This window comes from Schistocerca serialis, chromosome 1 (assembly GCF_023864345.2).
Source record: "Schistocerca serialis cubense isolate TAMUIC-IGC-003099 chromosome 1, iqSchSeri2.2, whole genome shotgun sequence".
In the NCBI taxonomy this organism is placed as follows: domain Eukaryota; kingdom Metazoa; phylum Arthropoda; class Insecta; order Orthoptera; family Acrididae; genus Schistocerca; species Schistocerca serialis.
Window position 1 is genome coordinate 370,508,578 of NC_064638.1, and position 20,788 is coordinate 370,529,365.

Below are 20,788 nucleotides of genomic sequence, written 5' to 3' on the forward strand. Positions count from 1 at the left end.
AAGATTTTTTTTCCAGAATATTTACTCATCAACATCAACTACTTCCCCTTCACAGTAATTGCCCTCAGATATAATACACTTGCGAGAGCACTTTCTCCAATCTTTGAAGCACATCTGGAACTAACTTTTTATTATCATGGTCAGCTCCTTCAGCAGATCTGTTTTTATTTTTATCTCATCAATGGTGACAAAACAACATCCTTTCATAGTTCTCTTCAGCCTCGGGAATTGAAACAAGTCGCAGGGAGGGAATGTCCGGCAAATACGGTGGCTGAGACAACATAAGGGTTTTCTTTTTTTGCCCAAAAAACCACGAACAGGCGTTGAGATGTGTGCAGGAGCCTTACTGTACTGCCATTTCAACAAGTGGCTGTTTTCTTCAGATAGCTTCATGCAAACAGCACATAACTTCCAGGTATTATATTTTATTGAACATATGACTATGAGGCAGGAACTCATGATGCACTATTTCATTGTAACCACATTTAATATTGTTAGCAGATTTCTGTCATGATACTTCTGAAAGTTGGAAGTATTGTGGCTATCATCTGGGTCATTATATGAAATAATTGGATGAAATTAAGAAACTGCAGTAAATTACCTTCTGAAACCGATGAAGGTGGGTGCAATTCTGCTTTCATAATTTCTTCAACGTCAAAAAAAGGGTTTTCACCAAATGTCATAACATACAGTGTTACACCAAGAGACCACATTTCCAGTTCTGGACCTTCGTACCTAAAAATGTGAGTAAAATATGTATGTAACTTTTCTACGATTAAAAAGTTATGAACAAAACACACAGAAGCATATATCAACAATGTATTGTCATTCAAACTACTTGAGAGAGAGAGAGGGAGAGAGAGAGAGAGAGAGAGAGAGAGAGAGAGAGAGAGAGAGAAATGTATGCATGGACAAACATATGGCGCATTTCATCAGCCCTATTAAGTCTTCACAAAATTAAGATACTTGTACTTCATTCAGCACAACCTCATAAAAACATTACCTATTTTATATTGATAGGCTTTTGTGATGAAAGGCAGTTTACATTAATTTAGTCTGTATTATAGAGTGGAACATATTGGGAAATAAAGAACTAACTTTCAGCACTTCCAACACTGTCATCTACAGCCCACATGAATTTCACGTACAAAGGAAAACTGTTTTCCTTCACATTTGCTATGTGGTTTGTATAGAGTGACAGTATGCTCACTAAATTTGACTAGCAAAAGTTGTCAGTAAAACAAAATTTGTGGAGCATTGTTTTTCAATAATGTAAGTACTTAAAAACCCTATTTGTTGGTTCTGAGAATCACATAAAACAAACTCGAAAAAAAGTAATAGTGCTGCACACTCTTACTCAACTTAATATAAATATGAAGAATAAATCTGATTGCACTAGAAGGCTGCAGTTTATTTTCAGAGTGTAATTCAAAGGCCCAGGATTTCCTCTTGCATGTCATCAATAAGAGCAGGCAGATTAAAACTGTGTGCTAGACTGTGACTCAAACCTAGACATTTGCATTTCAAGGGCAAGAAAAGGTATCTGTTGTTGCACATAGAACAGTAAGTGCAAGAATAAAATTTTGTTAAGAACTGATGGAAACATTGTAAAGTGGGGCACCATCTGCTAGTTACGCAACAGCGTTGTGACCAAATGTCAGCATGGGAGGCCCATAGTACGAACAAACTGGGAGCTAGTTTCATCAAACTTTGCAAGACTGAAGGCAATGACTGATTCAGCATTTCGACAACACTGCAGAACAGACAGAAATTGGTACTGTAATGAGGCTAAATGTAGTCACTTCCCTTAGAGATTCATAAGAACACCTATAGGGATGCAAGCTTCATGTAAAGGAATGCTCTGAAACCTGTGCACGGCAAGTTCCTCGCTGAACATTGACATCTCACCTCATGCTTTCAAGCAGTGCAGACTCAGCACGGTTGCTGCTAGGTAGCGCCATGAGGAAGAAGGAAGAACTGTAAAACTTTCATCAATAAATTATTGTTAGTTGAATGCTGTTTCATTATTTCATTAGAGTCCCAGCACTCTACAGGATTATTCACCAACCCACTGTGACCACTGGTCAAAATCCTGAATAACCAACTTTCGCAGCGCGGACATGCGGGAAAAGTGTCAATGACATTTTGGAACCTACCAACAGGGATGCGGAGCCACGTTGGATCCAGTGCCACTGCCAGCTGTGCTAGGTTTCTTGATTTGGTGCGAACAGCCCACTCAAGGTGGTCCTGCAGATTCTTGATTAGTTTTAAATCGAGGGAGTTTAATGGCCATGGGAGTAAGGTGGTCAACTCCTCCTCTTCAAATCACACACATACACTGTGAGCTGTGCAACAGGTTGCATTGTCCTTCTGGTAGATGCCACAGTGTCAAGGAAAAACAAACTGCATGTAGGTGTCGATATAGTCACCAAGGATAGATGCATACTTGTATTGATCCATTGTACCTTCCAGAATGACAAACATTCCCCAGTCTATAACACTCCCCCCTCCAGCCTGGATCCTTCCAGCGACTGTTTGAGGACCACACAGGCCAAGTGCCACCTGTCTAAGGGTTCATAAAACATAATTAAGCTGAAAAGATCAGCTGTTGCCACTCAGTGGTACTGTCGTCCAAATCCCAGCGTTCGTTGCTCTTTAATAGCAGTCACCATGGGTGTATGAATCAGGTGTCTGCTGTGGACGCCCATATGCAGAAATGTTCGTCGAACAGCCATTAAGGAGACACTGCTGGTAGCCCATTGGTTCAACTTGGCGGTCAGTCGCTCTACAGTTGCACATCTGTTCACCTGTGCACATCTCCACATTAATTGTACACCCATGTCATGTATTGCCCACAGTGCACTAGAGTGCCTCAGCATCTGTTTCTGTCACACCATTTTGGTATGCATGGTATACTTTAACCACAGGGGGACACAAACAGTTTACAAACTTGGCTGTTTCGAAAATGCTTCCGCTGTTGGCCCAAAGGCCAATCGTCATGCCCTTTTGGAAATCAGAAAAACTGCTCTGTTTATCATTTTAAATGTGCCTCTGAAAAGTAAGTGTTTTAATTTTTCCATCACACGTATTTTCATTGCTGCAGGATATGTCAGTTACATCACCTTTGCCTAGAAGAGGTTCAGTCGATATATGGTAACATTTTTTTGAAACTGGATAAAAAAGTAAAGTGGAATGGTTTAACTGTCAGCACATAACTTCCTGCTGTTTTTGTTCCTCACCAAACCTGAAAAGTTGTCTAAAGTCCAGGTATTCAACAGCACCTTTGTAATTGTGTGGGTTAGGAAGCCAATCAAGATTGCAATTAACCAATGATCTTTCTGCAGGAACTCAAGTAATTCTTTCTCGTGAATCGCCTTCGCCAATGTGTGCTTCCATATCAGAAGTTATCCATCGAAGGAGTCAGAGTGGGTTTCAGTATGTATCCAGCTTGCCACTGTCATCTGCATCTGAGTGAGATACTGATTTATTTTCTTTCGTGATGCCAATCAATTTTCATTTGCAACAATCGATAAGTAACTCTCTGAGAGTCATAGGTACCACCACATTAAATAAAATTACAGCATTAGATGCACAACATTAATATAGAAAAATTCCTAAATTTGTTTTGCCCAAATTATAAGTTACAAACTCAAAAGGTGTTATCAGACACTGTAATGCCTAGTTGTTTGACAAAATCTGCTGCAAAGGCTATTACAGCTGGACAGCTGTAAATTATATTGTATTGTAGCTTTTGTTTTCGATAAAATTACGAAAAAGTGACAACAGTGAGTTTTATTTTTATAATTTCCTAACTTGATAAAAATATTTATTGTGAACTTTCTATTGTTATTGATGATGAAATGTAAAGACTTTCTGAAAATCTTAAAACTACACAGGATGTAACAAAAAATTATTAGTCCTCTTTCCATGTTCTTCCAAAACAGGTTAAAATAAGATAAAAACACAGGTAGAATATCCTTGAATAAAAAAAGGTAAGGCATATTCCCTTCGTTTACTTTAGTAAGGAAATGGTGAGTGGCGAGCCATGAAAAAGATATGGTTCATTTCAGTGAGAAAGTGGTTCTGATCAAATCTCTGAAAAGAACAAATTTTGCCCACCTCTAATTGAAACCATCTTTCTCAGGTCAGTAAGAGTCACCAACTCCCCCTTATTTTCCAGGCTCTCCTGTATGACAGCATTTTTTTTAAAAATCCTTCCAGTTCCCTCACTGACTACACTTACTTTCATATATTTCGTCAACACTCACTGCTGTAAAAATTAATCCTGCTAAGTACTATCAATAGCTCACAATCCCTAATTGGCAGACCTTGAAAAGTTTTTGTATAACAACTGATACTATTGTCAACATGCAGTCTTTTTTCTGTTCATCCACCTACGGAAAAAATATGGTTTGGTTCAAGGAAATGTGAGGATCAGAGAAAGAATGACATACCCTATACTTCTAGAAGGGCTACAAGACAGGAAAGGGGGCAGGGGGGATGTTTGCTTATGTCTTGATAAGTACTGGCAACACATGGATCCACTTGCTCTGTACTGATCAGCAGCTATGGTATAAATGAGACACCTGTCTAGTGATCGCACTGTCAATTGAATGTTAAACTCTTATCTTTCTTTCTTCTCTAATTAAGACATGGACGTAACAAGGACTCTTGGAAACACATTATAGACATGTACATGTTTCAACACACCTGTTACATTATTTATATTTCAACTGATTCATACAATACAACAATTTGAAATGCTTCGAAAGAGCCAGCACTGATAGATCAACAGATCGCTTAAGTTGGCAGCAATCAAAAACAGATAGCAGTCAATATGAAATGTTCCAATTTGTGTAGTGTCCTTTACCATACCATTCAGTGTTTACATGTGTGTACATTTGTTTCTAAAGTGAATCAGTTTTCATCGTGTGCTCTCACGTCAAGAGGCAAGAAGCTTGGTGTTCTTGAATTTTCACCACAAATGAAACTTATTACAATCTTTTGATTCTAAAAACTTCATCTTGGTTTGTGGAGTAACCCAAAAATATGGTACTTGTTATATGACATAACAGATTAAATGTAAGAAAAGTAGCCAGCTTTTTTTCGTTACATTATATCTTCATTGTCATTCGTTCCAATGCAATGTGTAGTTGTGCAATTGAAATTTATTGTAACAAAATCTCCCTTAAAATCATGATAAAATGTCGGTTGCACTACAACCAGCACACTACCTATTATGTCATTCAAGAAATCTTTCCAACTCTTACTAGCCTACTGTTTGTGAAGGAAAGTGGTATCTTTTGGTATACATTCTAGAACACAATTTTAAATTATTACCAAAAAATTCTTTATTATGAACTAACTATCTGCTCTTGCTTCACAACAGAAGTTAAAAAAGGGCCTTTGCATACAGTCACTTTTTAGGGTTCTGTACCTTAGTTGGTAGAAACGGAACACTTTTAGGATCACTTTGTCAACAAATTTGTTTTTCCTAGCAAAGAAGTCATATACAAATGAAACCTATTGAAAGAAGCAAAGCAGTTTTGTTAAGTTTTTAATATACAAAGCAAAACCAATAAGGCCGTACATTGTTGCCAAGTTAACTCAATGTCAGTCTGTATTTGTAAGGATAAGATTGTGGTGCTTGATTCTGTCACTGATCTGAAAATACTGTCTGAAAATACTTCAGCCACTGAGGTAAAAAACTTAAGTCTCGTGTATTGGTTCTGTGGTATACTACACTGTCACTAATGTAAACATCCGAACTACTGGGCAGATTCCTAAAACTTTAACTTACAATATCTTTTTTCCTTATGAACAGATTTTTATAAAAATAAAGCCTACATATTGCCTCAAGATACACTCAAGTTACCTGAGAAAATCATCTCTAAATTCTTCTAGTTGTTTTGGAGATTCGAGTGTTCAAACAGACTGACAGACACGACAGTTGATGTTCAGTTACTTTAAGAAGACTGCATCTAGAAGCAAACTGTGAATGTATTATTGTGTTCAAAATTACATTAGGAAAGACACCAATGAAGAAAGCAGTGAACTGAGGGACATCACACGTTCATCCAATCTCACAGGACCCTTACACATAACTAGCAGTTGCAGCTAAATTAACAGAGATGTTGATGAGACAATTACGAATACACAAATTTTGATCACATTTTACTTTGTCAAAAACAAAAATTTACGAGAAAAAATAATATCATTCAACTAATTTATTAATGTTACTTATCTTATGCAGCCTGATCAAATTAAATTATTTAATAAATCACATAACACCACCTGTTTGCTACAGCTGACTCTGCATAGAGACTAGTTTCTCTTCAAGTACAGTATAATAAATAAAAATCTCCCTCTGTCCATACATACAATCAAAAATTTTATAGTAACTAAACTGGTAGAAAATTTGTAATTGCTGCAGTGTAACATCTGCCTAAATGCTACAGAGCATTTGCAACTTCAGAAACAGAAGCATAAAGCGTAACTATTTTTTTCTTTCGTAACTACTTGACAGCAGATTATAAGCAATAAGTTTAGTTGACTGTAACTTTTCTTCCTTCCAGTCTCTAAATTGAATTGGTCTACCAGTATGGTGGCTCTTTTCAGGAACTTTTACTCCCCCCCCCCCCCCCCCCCCAAATCTGGTTCTACTACACGTAGAAATGAAGTGTGAGAAATTTGGTCTCAGCAGGATGAAGAGAAGAGAGGCCCAAGGGCCTCTTTACCTAATGTCAGCAAGTTGTTTACGCCAGTCTCATTAACTGAATATTTTCTCATACCACAGATTCCATTAGTTGGACGATGTGATGAGTCAACGAACCCAAGCCAGGCAGAGGGCAGTGCGAGCCTTGACTTTTAACGACATAATACAGACCACACCAGTTGGCCAGTAGCCTCTCACTCTCAAGGGAAGATAGCACTTGCAGTAAGGACAAGTTTGTTTATGAGAGAAGATAGCACTTGCAGTAAGGACGAGTTTGTTTATGAGAGAAAATTTATTTACATCAAAGCTATTTCAGTGAAATTTCTGGAAGTTATCTGCCAAATTAATGTTACAGGCTTTCGTTTACAATTTGTGGATGTGTGAATTAACTGTTCCTCAAAGTGCCAGACTAGCTGTATGAGAAGTGATGATATATTGGAGAAAAATATAGAAATTCCCACAAAGAACTGAGAAACGTCTTATCAAAATTACAACCTTTCTACTAACAGACAACTACAGAAGTATGCTGGATGATGATCAGACATTCATATGCAAAAAGAGAGAATGTTCAATAACTTAGCATTACTATTGAATAAGATAAACAGTTTTTGAGCAATCAGTTGCTGAAAGGACAGGCAGAATTCACACAGAAAAATCACTAGCTACTTCAGAAAGAGAGAAGAGCATCTGAACGATCAGAGGCAGCCAGAAAGAGGGGAGATTGATGCGAATATGAAATTCAGTACTGGAAAAAAAAAGTGATGAATTTGATTTTCACATTTTTATTCAATAATTTTACTCATTATTTTACACGATTTGGTGAAGGGTTGCCGCGGACCCCCTAGAAAGAGCCGGCGGACCCCTAAGGAGTCCGCGGACCACACGTTGGGAAGCCCTGCTCTATATTATCTCGTCAATAAACTTAAAGCTCTAAATAGTTAGTTGGAAAGCTTGTGGAAGACTCAAGATAAAAAATCTTAAATCTTTCTAACCTCATCTACTTTTACAGAAAACAGAAACTAGTCAAAGAGGCATGAGAAACCTGGCAGAAAAAGAGCTGAAAACCATTTCTCAAGTACAATCAAGCAGTGTTTTACAATTTATCAACTGTATGTAGCACTACAACAATGAGAAATCACCCATTTTCATATTCTTCTGGGAACACAAATGCTCTTACTTATTGCCTGCAAGCACTTCTGGACTACAGTATTCCACTGTTCCATAAAATGTGGAAAATAAACGTCCTTCACTCATGAATGTTGCTGATCCAAAATCAATTAGTTTGGCATGAAACTTTTCATTTATTATAATATTCTCATCTTTTATATCACGGTGTAGTATTTGTAAAGAATGAAGGTAGTCAACAGCTGAAACTATCTGGAAAAAAAGAGGAAGGCAACACATAAAACCACAGGAAAATATATCACCACTGTTATAAAAATTTCTACATTTTTAAAGGTTCCTGCTATTACCTGCCTAAAGATGTAACTATTCAGTGTCTCATCAAGATACGGTTTTCTGTCAATGAACTCGAACAGATCCATCCCTGCTCCATGTTTTTCCATAACCAATTGGAAAAATTTTGGATTTTCAAAGACGTCTAGGACTTTAACCTAGAACATAAATGTAAATACAGATCATACTGATACAAACAGAAGAAAAGAATGAGAGAACATCAACTACAAGTTAACTATGAAACAACAGAAGTAAACTTTATTGGCGATGCAACCATTTAGACATAAAATTAAAATAGGTAAAAATGAATGACAAAGAAAAATTAGTATAAGATATTGTGTGTGATAATACTGTAGTGAAGTTTCAGTAAAACATAAATACTTAAGGAGTGAAGGATGTCGCTCTCCGACAAGCAGAAATGACAAGTTGTTGCTAGGGGCACATGTTCTCTCTCTCTCTCTCTCTCTCTCTCTCTCTCTCTCTCTCTCTCTGTGTGTGTGTGTGTGTGTGTGTGTGTGTGTGTGTGTGTGTGTGTGTGTGTGTGTTGTACCAACAACTCATTGCTCCTGCTTGTTGGAGAGCTGCTAAGCTCTTAAATGGCAATGGCTGGACCCGAAATGCTAGTGCTGCATTTTGGCACGTGGACTAGGGTGGAGTGTGTGTGTGTTGGACAGGGTGGGTAGAGGTTGAGGGGGGGCAAGAGCCATGGAGAGGGGTTGGGGATGGATGACTAGCAGCCTGGAGGGAGTCAGCCGGTTTGCCGGCTAGGAATGTGGGAAGGGAGGGATGCCAGATGTGTAGTTGTCAGAAGCAGTGGGGAACAGTGCACGCTCAAGGTGACATAGGAATGTGAATTAGGAGAGGGTGACATGATGGAGGGACAAGAAGTTGTTGGGTGGATGGTGTGGGGACCATGGGTTACCATAAATGGTGGCCAGGGTGATAACGAAAGTGAGAATAGCACCCATCTGCGTAGTTCAGACAAGCTGGTGGTGGAGGGATGCACAGTAATATGCATCCATGTTGCTTTTGTATGTTTTCTAATATAATCTACCAGTTTACGTTAGATCAACTTCTCAAATTTTTCTTGTACCTTCGAAACAAACAAAGGAGCTACTTAATCTATCTTCCATCTATTTGCCTAACAATATATTTCACCCACCCCCGTTCCATTCTTTTTCTTTTTACTGTACTATATTTTGATGTAAGCTTTTTTAGCATTATATAGTGTAGTGTCAGACTGCTGTTAATTGCCTCTCTTTTATTAATACATATACTTTGCTTATTTCACATCCCAGAAGGTTTCCTTGATGGGATCTACACAATACAACAAATGAATGAATGAACAAACAAATGGACGAACAAACGAATCACTGCATTACAATTCTAATTAAATCTTTCACTTCTAGTCTGTTCCAAGATTCATTTGTCTGCTCTCCTAGCAATTCCCAATTCACATTACTGTACTGCTTCTGAGCCACCTCAGTTTTTGAACAGTTCTCACAATAAAAATTAACATCTCATTCCAGATGTTAACACAGATAATACACACTAATTGTAGTCTCTCCATTTCTGGTACAATGGAAGCCTAGTTTTGGAAACTCTAGAGTACTAAAAGCACTCCAGACCATATTTACTCTTCTGTTTATTTCTTTTCATGTACATCTAATCATCTTAAACTGTTGCAAACCCGAAAATAAATCCACTGGTTCTATGAATCTGACACACCTTCATATTCGCAATGTTAAATTCTTCCAGTTGTTCTTGAAGTGTGCGTGTGCACCTTTGAGGCTGTGATGGCCCTTCACCACACATCAATTTTAGCAGTCTGGCCCTGTTCCAGCTGAGTTTATCTCGCTACAGGTATCCGGTAATGCAATGAGGTTCTTCCCTTATACACCTTTGTTGCTTCCACCCAACACTCTTGATTCTGCCTTGCAACTGGATACTCAGACACTAGCTAATAGGACCAAGGCAATAGCTCTGCATCTAGGTAGGTTTCCTTCAGCTTAACCTTGCTCTGGTGTTATCTTTGAGGCAACAAATGCAAAGTTTGGTCCCGTATACATGTTGCAATGGACATGTCAAATGGTTAGAGGCTGTGTAAGCTTGTTAGAAAACTGAGATTCACCCACACCACACTGTCTCTACACCTGTGAAGTTATGTAGGGACTAATGTTCCTACAATGGAAAACTTACAATGCCACCAGTAAATCAAAGATGGTTCAGATATGTTCCATCAACACACAATACTTCATTTATCCCTCTTAAGAATCTGAAAAATTTGTCTTGGCCTGCTGTGAAAAGTTTTGAGAATAAAGAAGGAAGATTAAGGTTTATTGTCTCAATGATAACAAGGCCACTAGGGAGGTAACACAAGCTTGTCTCTATAAGGACGGGAGAGAGAGTCAGTCATGTCCTTTGAGAAAGAATCAACCTATAATTTGCATTAAATGAATTAAGGAAACAATGGAAAATTTCCTTGCCAGATTTCTCTCTCAATGGTGTCATTAAATAATTTATTCATTCTTTTGATAAAATTTGTAGCCTGCTCCACTTAAACTATTTTAAGATAAGCCACATTGTTGCAGCCACACTACAATTACACTAGTGGCAGATGGAGATCATTTAACAGGCGTGTATTGGTGATCTTAGTAGTTTAGTTCACACAGGCCATTTTGTTCCCTATCAAAACTCCTTACAAACAAATGACCCATTCCATCACACTTTTGATAATTTTCACTGGTGGGTTAGGTTGCACTACAAATTATGAAGTCCACTCCTCCAGCATAGCCATATTAAAATCTATTTTCAAGCTCAGTTAAATAGACTATTGCCACACAATATCACAGACCCAATATCCTACAGTTTTTCTCATTCATACTTTGAAATCAAATGAAGCTCTTCTGCTGTATGGTGTTCAACGTGTAGACAATGGCCGACATATTTTCAGTTGCCACATAGGTTTTTAGAGTTTTTCTGATAAACATTTCACATGGGGGCTACAAATCCATATTAAGTCACCCAGAATTTGGCTTATTGATAAGTGTGTGTTGTTATCGCACTCTCAGATCACCCACAGGGGCATCCCATGTATGAATGCAATCTGGTTGTCTTGCTTCTCCAAGTCTGTAGATGAGCTGTTAGGCAGTCATCCTTAGTATCACTGGCTGGAAATGGAAACAGGGTGTTTACTATTGTTACAGAACCATAACTCCAGCAGAAAAAGTGGTATGTCACTATTAGCTGCACAGTACACAAATTTCACAATAGGCAGTGCTGGATCACAATCCTTTCGTTCAATGTCCATGGAAAGAATATTTGTGAATTCTTCTTAAGGCACCTTCTTCTGATGGAAGTTGGCAGTCCATGTGTCCAGTTCTTGATGTGATGTTACATCATGGAAGGTATCTTCTGATGTGCAATTGTACCATTTCTGAATGTCCTTCAATCATGAGTTCCTTTGTTTCCAACAGACCTTTCCCTTCAATTTTCCCTTCAATTATGAGTTTTAATGTCTGGCATCTTTTTCCTCTTGTAATGTATCCTAAATATTGATTTTTCCTTTGTTTTATGGAGGGCAATAGTTCTTTTTGCTTTTTCATCGAATGAAGGGGTTCTTTGGAATTTTCAGCAACCAAGGAATCTGTCAACGCATTATTAAAATTTCACAAGGCCATTTGTCTGCAGGAGGAGGCTGCTGTCATTCTGTTGGTGATGTTGCAATATGAAATTAACTCTTGACACTTTAACTGTTTGGAAACTTCTCAATGATCTGACAGTTTTACACACACGGCAAAACATCCTGTACATTGTATTTGTCAATAATTTCATAGAATGCATGAAAAGGAGAGGCAAGGTAAGGCAAAGCAAAATTTTGGACCCAGGATTCAAGAAACGATGGATGATTACACAAAAAAATTCATCAAAATTTGAGAAACTCTTAACAGCCTTTCTAAAAACTTTTTGACTGATGTGGTGAAGACCTAGGTGCATAGAACAAATTTATTCTGTTAACAGATTCATGGCCAGGACAATAAATCCACACAATTTTCGAAGATGATTTTGCAATGCTATCATGTGGTATTAAAGAGTTTCCCCCAAATTGCATTCTTCTAAGTGCAATCTTGTGACATCTATTTTTATCATCAGGTAAAGAATTTGATCGAAAAGCTTCAGAACTGCTCTCTATCATAGAGAGAGAAAAAGAAATCACACCCCGAAAAGACTCCAAGATACGTTCCACTGCACATCACCAGCTATTGTCACCACTATTTGGCAAACTGATGCATTACGCGTGCTGTGCTGCGAAACTGCACGATAACAGAGAACATTTTATGAATGTAAATGAAGTTAGTTTTTCTACAACATTAAAAGAACCATGTACTTGCAAAAACACAGCATTTATAATATGTACAAGATGCCAAGAAAATTATTGCTTCCCTTATTGTTACGATGAATATCACATCAGCATGTGTAACTCAGCAACTGTCAAATAATAAAAATATTAATTTTATATGTGATTTTTGGACGTATTCTGTTTTTTATTTGCAATCCCAAACTTTCCTTTGCCTCTCCTTTTATGAAAATATTAATAAATACAATATAATGAGCATTATTTCACTGATCCACTTTGTTGTTGTTGTTGTTGTGGTCTTCAGTCCTGAGACTGGTTTGATGCAGCTCTCCATGCTATTCTATCCTGTGCAAGCTGCTTCATCTCCCAGTACCTACTGCAACCTACATCCTTCTGAATCTGCTTAGTGTATTCATCCCTTGGTCTCCCTCTACGATTTTTACCCTCCACGCTGTCCTCCAGTACTAAATTGGTGATTCCTTGATGCCTCGGAACATGTCCTACCAACCGGTCCCTTCTTCTAGTCAAGTTGTGCCACAAACCTCTCTTCTCCCCAATTCTATTCAATACCTCCTCATTAGTTATGTGATCTACCCAATTGGTGATCCCTTGATGCCTCAGAACATGTCCTACCAACCGGTCCCTTCTTCTTGTCAAGTTGTGCCACAAACTCCTCTTCTCCCCAATCCTGTTCAATACCTCCTCATTAGTTATGTAATCTACCAATCTAATATTCAGCATTCTTCTGTAGCACCACATTTTGAAAGCTTCTATTCTCTTCTTGTCCAAACTATTTATCATCCATGTTTCACTTCCATACACGGCTACACTCCATACAAGTACTTTCAGAAACGACTTCCTGACACTTAAATCTATACTCGATGTTAACAAATTTCTCTTCTTCAGAAACACTTTCCTTGCCATTGCCAGTCTACATTTTATATCTTCTCTACTTCGACCATCATCAGTTATTTTGCTCCCCAAGTAGCAAAACTCCTTTACTACTTTAAGTGTCCCATTTCCTAATCTAATTCCCTCAGCATCACCCGACTTAATTAGACTACATTCCATTATCCTCATTTTGCTTTTGTTGATGTTCATCTTATATCCTCCTTTCAAGACACTGTCCATTCCGTTCAGCTGCTCTTCCAAGTCCTTTGCTGTCTCTGACAGAATTACAATGTCATCGGCGAACCTCAAAGTTTTTATTTTTTCTCCATGGATTTTAATACCTACTCTGAATTTGTGTTTTGTTTCCTTTACTGCTTGCTCAATATACAGATTGAATAATGTCGGGGACAGGCTACAACCCTGTCTCACTCCCTTCCCAACCACTGCTTCCCTTTCATGCCCCTTGACTCTTATAACTGCCATCTGGTTTCTGTACAAATTGTGAATAGCCTTTCGCTCCCTGTATTTTATCCCTGCCACCTTTAGAATTTAAAAGAGAGTATTCCAGTCAACATTGTCAAAAGCTTTCTCTAAGTCTACAAATGCTAGAAACGTAGGTTTGCCTTTCCTTAATCTTTCTTCTAAGACAAGTCATAGGGTCATTATTGCCTCACGTGTTCCAACACTTCTACGGAATCCAAACTGATCATCCCCGAGGTCGGCTTCTACCAGTTTTTCCACTCATCTGTAAAGAATTTGCGTTAGTATTTTGCAGCTGGGACTTATTAAACTGATAGTTCGGTAATTTTCACATCTGTCAGCACCTGTTTTCTTTGGGATTGGAATTATTATATTCTTCTTGAAGTCTGAGGGAATTTCGCCTGTCTCATACATCTTGCTCACCAGATGCTAGAGTTTTGTCAGGACTGGCTCTCCCAAGGCCGTCAGTAGTTCCAATGGAATGTTGTCTACTCTCAGGGCCTTGTTTCGACTCAGATCTTTCAGTGCTCTGTCAAACTCTTCACACAGTATCATATCTCCCATTTCATCTTCATCTACCTCCTCTTCCATTTCCATAATATTGTCCTCCAGTACATCGCCCCTGTATAGACCCTCTATATACTCCTTCCACCTTTCTGCTTTCCCTTCTTTGCTTAGAACTGGGTTTCCATCAAAGCTCTTGATATTCATCAAGTGGTTCTCTTTTCTCCAAAGGTCTCTTTAATTTTCCTGTAGGCAGTATCCATCCTACCCCTCGTGAGATAAGCCTCTACATCCTTACATTTGTCCTCTAGCCATCCCTGCTTAGCCATTTTGCACTTCCTGTCGATCTCATTTTTGAGACGTTTGTATTCCTTTTTGCCTGCTTCATTGACTGCATTTTTGTATTTTCTCCTTTCATCAATTAAATTCAATAATTCTTCTGTTACCCAAGGATTTCTACTAGCTCTCGTCTTTTTACCTACTTGATCCTCTGCTGCCTTCACTACTTCATCCCTCAAAGCTACCCATTCTTCTTCTACTGTATTTCTTTCCCCCATTCCTGTCAACTGCTCCCTTATGCCCTCCCTGAAACTCTGTACAACCTCTGGTTCTTTCAGTTTATCCAGGTCCCATCTCCTTAAATTCCCACCTTTTTACAGTTTCTTCAGTTTTAATTTATAGTTCATAACCAATAGATTGTGGTCAGAGTCCACATCTGCCCCTGGAAATGTCTTGCAATTTAAAAGCTGGTTCCTACATCTGTCTTACCATTATATAATCTATCAGAAACCTTTTAGTATCTCCAGGGTTCTTCCATGTATACAACCTTCTTTCATGATTCTTGAACCAAGTGTTAGCTATGATTAAGTTATGCTCTGTGCAAAATTCTACCAGGTGGCTTCCTCTTGCATTTCTTAGCCCCAATCCATATTCACCTACTACGTTTCCTTCTCTTCCTTTTCCTACTGTCGAATTCCAGTCACTCATGACTTAAATTTTCGTCTCCCTTCACTACCTGAATAATTTGTTTTATCTCAACATACATTTCATCAATTTCTTCATCATCTGCAGAGCTAGTTGGCATATAAACTTTTACTACTGTAGTAGGTGTGGGCTTCGTGTCTATCTTGGCCACAAAAGTTGGAAAAATCTAGCTGTAACTCTTATTCTTTCTGAATTTTAAGGGCTACCTCTCAACTGACTAGAGGCCATGTAATTTTTATTTTGTAAACAAGGAAGACGGTGCTCAGATATGTGGCACACATACCAAATAGGACTAACAAGGGGACACTGAACATGTGCAGAGAAGGCAGCAAAAATGGTCACAGGTTTGCTTAGTCTGTCGGAGTGTCTGAGAGATACTGAAAGAACTGAAATGAAGGCTCTTTAAGACAAACGTGAACTATTCAGAGAAAGTCCATTAACAAAGTTTCAAGAACCAGTCTTAAATGATGACTCTAGAAATATACTACAATCCCTATGTATTGCTCACATAGGGGTCATGAAGGCAAGATTAGAATAACTGCTGCACGCACAGGGGCATTTGAACAATCATTCTTCCTGCGCTCCATACATGAACTGAATGGAAAGATATCCTAATAACTGGTACAAAGATATCCTAATAACTGGTACAATGGGACACACACTCTGCCATGTACCTCATGGCGGTTTGCAGTGTGTAGATTTAGATGTAAAACAATCCACTGCCAAAGTTATGATAAAGCAATCTATATATTAGGAATAACCAATAGATTTCTTCAAATAAACAGTTCTTCTTACACAGATGCAGGGGCAGCCTACATAATCTAACAAAGAACCGCATTTTGCACCAGTTGCAGGCAACACACCCTGGAACAAACTTCAGGTACCTGAATTTAAACATTTCTTATCAAAACAAAGTAACTTGCTATGTTGATGTATCAGAAAAAAATCTGGGCTGACATTTGCAAATCTGTTGATGAGACAACGGATGCTGTATGCCATTTGATGGCTAATCTACCTATGAGCAAATTGGAATGAGGCTGCATGTAAACCCTATTTAGTTTATTGCAAACCTTTAGAGGCAACTAATTGTTCAACAACTTTTAGTGTGATTAATGATGGACTTCAGGTATGATGGCCAAATGGTACAGAAGAAGAGAGGATCCTACTGATGTGCACGGATGCAGCTCTATACATGTTGAAACCAGGGAAATTGCACAATCTATTTTATCCAAATTTAGTGTGTGTAACATTTATGGCTCACGAGTTGCAACAAGTGGCAGAGACAGGCATCAATTCCCAGAAGTAAATACACTTACATCAGCAATGAAAGCGATTTTTTTTTAAATGTCCTTATGTACAACACTTCACTTCAAGCAGTGGCTACCTGACATAGCTCTGCCTCCAGAGCCAGTGATAACAAGGTGGGCAACGTGAACTGAAGCTATGATTTTCTACAGTACACACTTTGAAGCTGGGAAATCAGTGATGGAGAACAATTCTTCTGATTCTACGGTGTCTGTGAGTGAATCTTTGTCAGCATTCAACAGTTTTAAAGCGCTCTGTTCAGTTTCATACATCACGAGTGTCTTCAGTTGGCTTCCCCACAGTATCAAGAAACAGTAGACTTCAAATATGGCTCTCCTGGAGGCTGTGGAAACAATGGAAGATGCAGTTCTGAAGGTTGATGTTGAACCAAGTGAGTGGGTGGTGTAGTTTCCTGTAAACTAAGTAAAACCCTTGATATTTAAAAGATGTTACTTTGTCTTCTTTCTTTAATAGTGAATATTACTCTTATCACAATTCCCCTTTATAAATATGCACTGTGGACTTCTTGCAAAGCTAAGCAATCTTCCTCTATTTATAAAAACATATTTTCATTAATTGTGTATCTCATTCCAGTGTGACTTAAATACTTGAACAGGACACACTGGTACTTCACACTCTGTAGTAGAACTGAAGTGATTAAGAATTAACATAGATATTTGAATAGCCTACCAGTGAACTTCTAACAAAAAGATAAAATTTTAGATTCTACACATAACTACTCCATGACATATTCATGTACATATTTTTTAATCTGATATTACATGAAATTCGGGCTGTAGTAACATGCAATAAACAAAGACTGAAGGCAGGCACCTTTAAATCACTGATTTCCAGATGTATCCTTCCCTCTCCACCACATACACCCCCCCCCCCCCCCCCATGCATGTGCCCCCCCCCCACCACCTAACACACAGGGGAAGGGGGAGGGAGAGAGAGAGAGAGAGAGAGAGAGAGAGAGAGAGAGAGAGGGAGAGAAATACCATAATGTTAAAACCCAAAAGATAATGGTTTAGCTGAAATAGCGGCACACAATAATCGACAAACACTAAAGAAAAATTAAGTCTTCTCCATCTTTCAGGATATGTATACGGTTTCTATTGCTCTTTTAAACTGAGTCGGAACAGACAAACCTGATGGCTAAAGAGAGAATTCATTATGTTCCATACGTTCTGTTCTTTCTTCTGTAGGCAGGTTTATGGCACATTGACAGATCACTTAACATGTGGCAATGAACAATGAGCCCAGGGAAAAAAGTGTTACTTAGCTGGAAGACCTGATCAAATGTTCGTATGTTGTGACTATCAGGAACAGAATAATAATAATAATAATAAAAAGAAAAATCTGGAGAAGTGCGAGAAGCAAATTAACAATTTTGATTCTTTCCTTTACTTGTACTGTGGGATCTTGCTTCATGCCAAATTTCTTGATTCTAGTTCAGTGGGAAGTACGCTACAGGTTTTGATGAGTGACTTGTGAGTATCAAAATATGAGTCACCTTGTGTTTTAGTCAGCACGTAGTCATGAGTCATCTAAAATTGTGTAAACAGTCTGCTTGCACCTTTCTGCTGCCATTGTTACATTTTTTCTAAAAAAAGATTGTCACTCATGGCACCTGTTTCCAACTGAAAATACAGTATCTGTACAAAGCATGAGCTTACTTGGCTGACAGACATCATAATTGTAAACACAATGCATAGTTAAATTCCACTGCTGTTTTACAAATGAAATTATCAATTGAAAAATGTCATTTTACTTACGAAAAGTTATGTAAAACTTACTATGTTTGGATGGTTTAATGTAGTAAGCAAACTAATTTCAAGTGGAACTTTTGATCCCAGGCTAGGATCTTCAACCCATGACTGTTGATGGACTTTATGTTTCTGTATGAATTTTGTAATAACCTAGAGAAACAAAATCAGATGAAACTGACAACTGTATAACAACAAATTATTTTATAAAAAGAAATTATAATCAAAGGCAAACTTACTAAAAGCCCATCTTCATTGCGGAATGCCATCTTTACATATCCATAAGCGCCCTTACCAATTTGTTGCAATGTTGTGTATCGTTCACCATATTCACCTGACGTCTGTTCATCTTCACACTGACTCAGGACTGACACTGAACCTGAACGTGTTCTCGAATGTGATATATTAGTTTGGGCGCATGACCTGATTGCCTGTTTGAGAATATAATGAAGCTTTATGAACTTTTCTAGAAGCATCATGTCATTTAAATAAGAGAATGGGGGAAAAATTAAAAAATCCATCACAAAGTTGCACCAACTCTTGTCTTCAATTATATTTCTTACATATCTTATCAAACAATGTTAACAAAAATTCTGTGTTATCTACAGCATTCCCGGAAGTTTGTTTCTGAAAATAGTAAGATAAACAAGTGGATAGTGTAATGAGTAAGGTTACTCCCTCTGATACCTGAGCACTTAATGAATATATTAGAGTGTTCTGATGAATTTAAAGTAGTAATTAAGTGAGCGATACAGTAAATCTCAAAACCAATGACACACTAAAACAAAACAAAAATGGTTTACAGAATTTTGAGTGTTTTTGACTGATATTATGATAGCTTAGGACCTACATTTACAAAGAGCAAGTAAGATATTACAGGAAGCAGGTTTTGGAAAGTCAAACTGTTTCTGTTAAAGCAATGATCCACATGAAAGAAGATTTCTTTGAAGTCACAAAGAAGATTATATCCTACAAAAGTGGCACTATCCAGCCCAAAGGCACATTTAAGATAATCAACCACACGTAGTTGGTTTCATGAGTAATGGCAAAAAATCCCCCTCCCCTCTAATATACATATTTAAAAGAATTTGAAAGGGTATAGACTTGGGTTTTTTTTAAGGACATACAAAAATACGTGGAACAGGTCTTAAGCTGGGGAGAAATAATGTCTAAACTAAAAAAAACTCTGCCCGAACAGGCCTTGGAAGGCTCAACAGTACCGACCGCCCACCGTGTCATCCTTAGCCCCAGGCGTCACTTGATGCGAATATGGAGGGGCTTGTGGTCAGCACACCGCTCTCCCAGCCGTATCTCAGTTTACAAGACTGGAACCGCTACTTCTCAATCAAGTAGCTCCTCAGTTTGCCTCACAAGGGCTGAGTGCAAGCCGCTTGCCATCAGCACTCAGCAGACCGGATGGTCACCCATCCAAGTGCTAGCCCAGCCTGACAGGGCTTAACTTTGGTGATGTGATAGGAACCTGTGTGACCACTGTGGCAAGATGTTGGCGAGAAATAACATTCGTGCTAGTAAAAATATTCAAAGGAAACTGGCGGAATTTTGTCAGTTATGTTTGAATGATCCTGAAGAGAAATTATTGAAGGAATGAAGAGAAATTATCGAAGGAATGAAGAGAAATTATCGAAGGAATGAAGAGAAATTATCGAAGGAATGAAGAGAAATTATCGAAGGAATGAAGAGAGAAAATGCCTCAGACCTTCTTCACAATCCTAAGGTTCCAATAAATAGAAAATTGTACAATAGTTCAAAATTTGTGGAACCTGGAAGATGACTTTCTGTGTTAGCTGAAATGGAGTTCCCTGAATGTTACATTTCAAGTGGTTGAATCTCACATGAAAAATGTTTTGCAGAAACAGATGAATAAAGTCTCTGGACAGAGGTTTATGGTGCAACAGAAAGGCTGATCACGGATATTACCTCCAAGGTAACTTACTGGCCCACAGAGACAAAATAGGACAATTTGTATCCACTGCACATAAAACAAAGATAAATTACATAAAGGAACCCAAGGATGTCACAGAGATGAATACTTAACCCTTTAGCAATAAATGAATATGGAGTGAATTGTGGGGAAATTTGGGATTGGATATATAATGTTGATATTACTCTATTACTAGCCTGTCCCAGTGAGTTGTCCACAGTACTGTTGAAGCTTGATGTCAAAGTGAGGTTGCCACAAGTTCTGCCTCCTTCAGCTATTTCTTCAGGATCTCTAGAAATCCAAACACAGTACACAAGACGACCACAAACCAGCACCACTGCTCTTACACGATATACAATATCTGTAAAATAATAAACCAAAAGCTT

The 20,788-nt window shown here is 38.2% G+C and overlaps 1 protein-coding gene across 5 annotated transcripts in view; it reads right to left on the bottom strand.

Annotated features, from left to right (window-relative positions):
* LOC126470560 (PAS domain-containing serine/threonine-protein kinase) overlaps positions 1-20,788 on the bottom strand; it is a 426,440-nt gene that overhangs the window by 26,866 nt on the left and 378,786 nt on the right. For 4 of the 5 annotated variants that reach the window (XM_050098516.1, XM_050098533.1, XM_050098526.1 and 1 more), the window contains exons 13-18: positions 20,588-20,763; positions 18,700-18,891; positions 18,491-18,613; positions 8,188-8,328; positions 7,893-8,092; positions 602-735 (exon numbers count right to left, since the gene is read on the bottom strand). In XM_050098516.1, coding sequence (XP_049954473.1) covers positions 602-735; positions 7,893-8,092; positions 8,188-8,328; positions 18,491-18,613; positions 18,700-18,891; positions 20,588-20,763 — 966 coding nt within the window. The remainder of the gene's footprint in view (positions 1-601; positions 736-7,892; positions 8,093-8,187; positions 8,329-18,490; positions 18,614-18,699; positions 18,892-20,587; positions 20,764-20,788) is intronic. The other variant, XM_050098509.1, reaches the window with a different exon arrangement.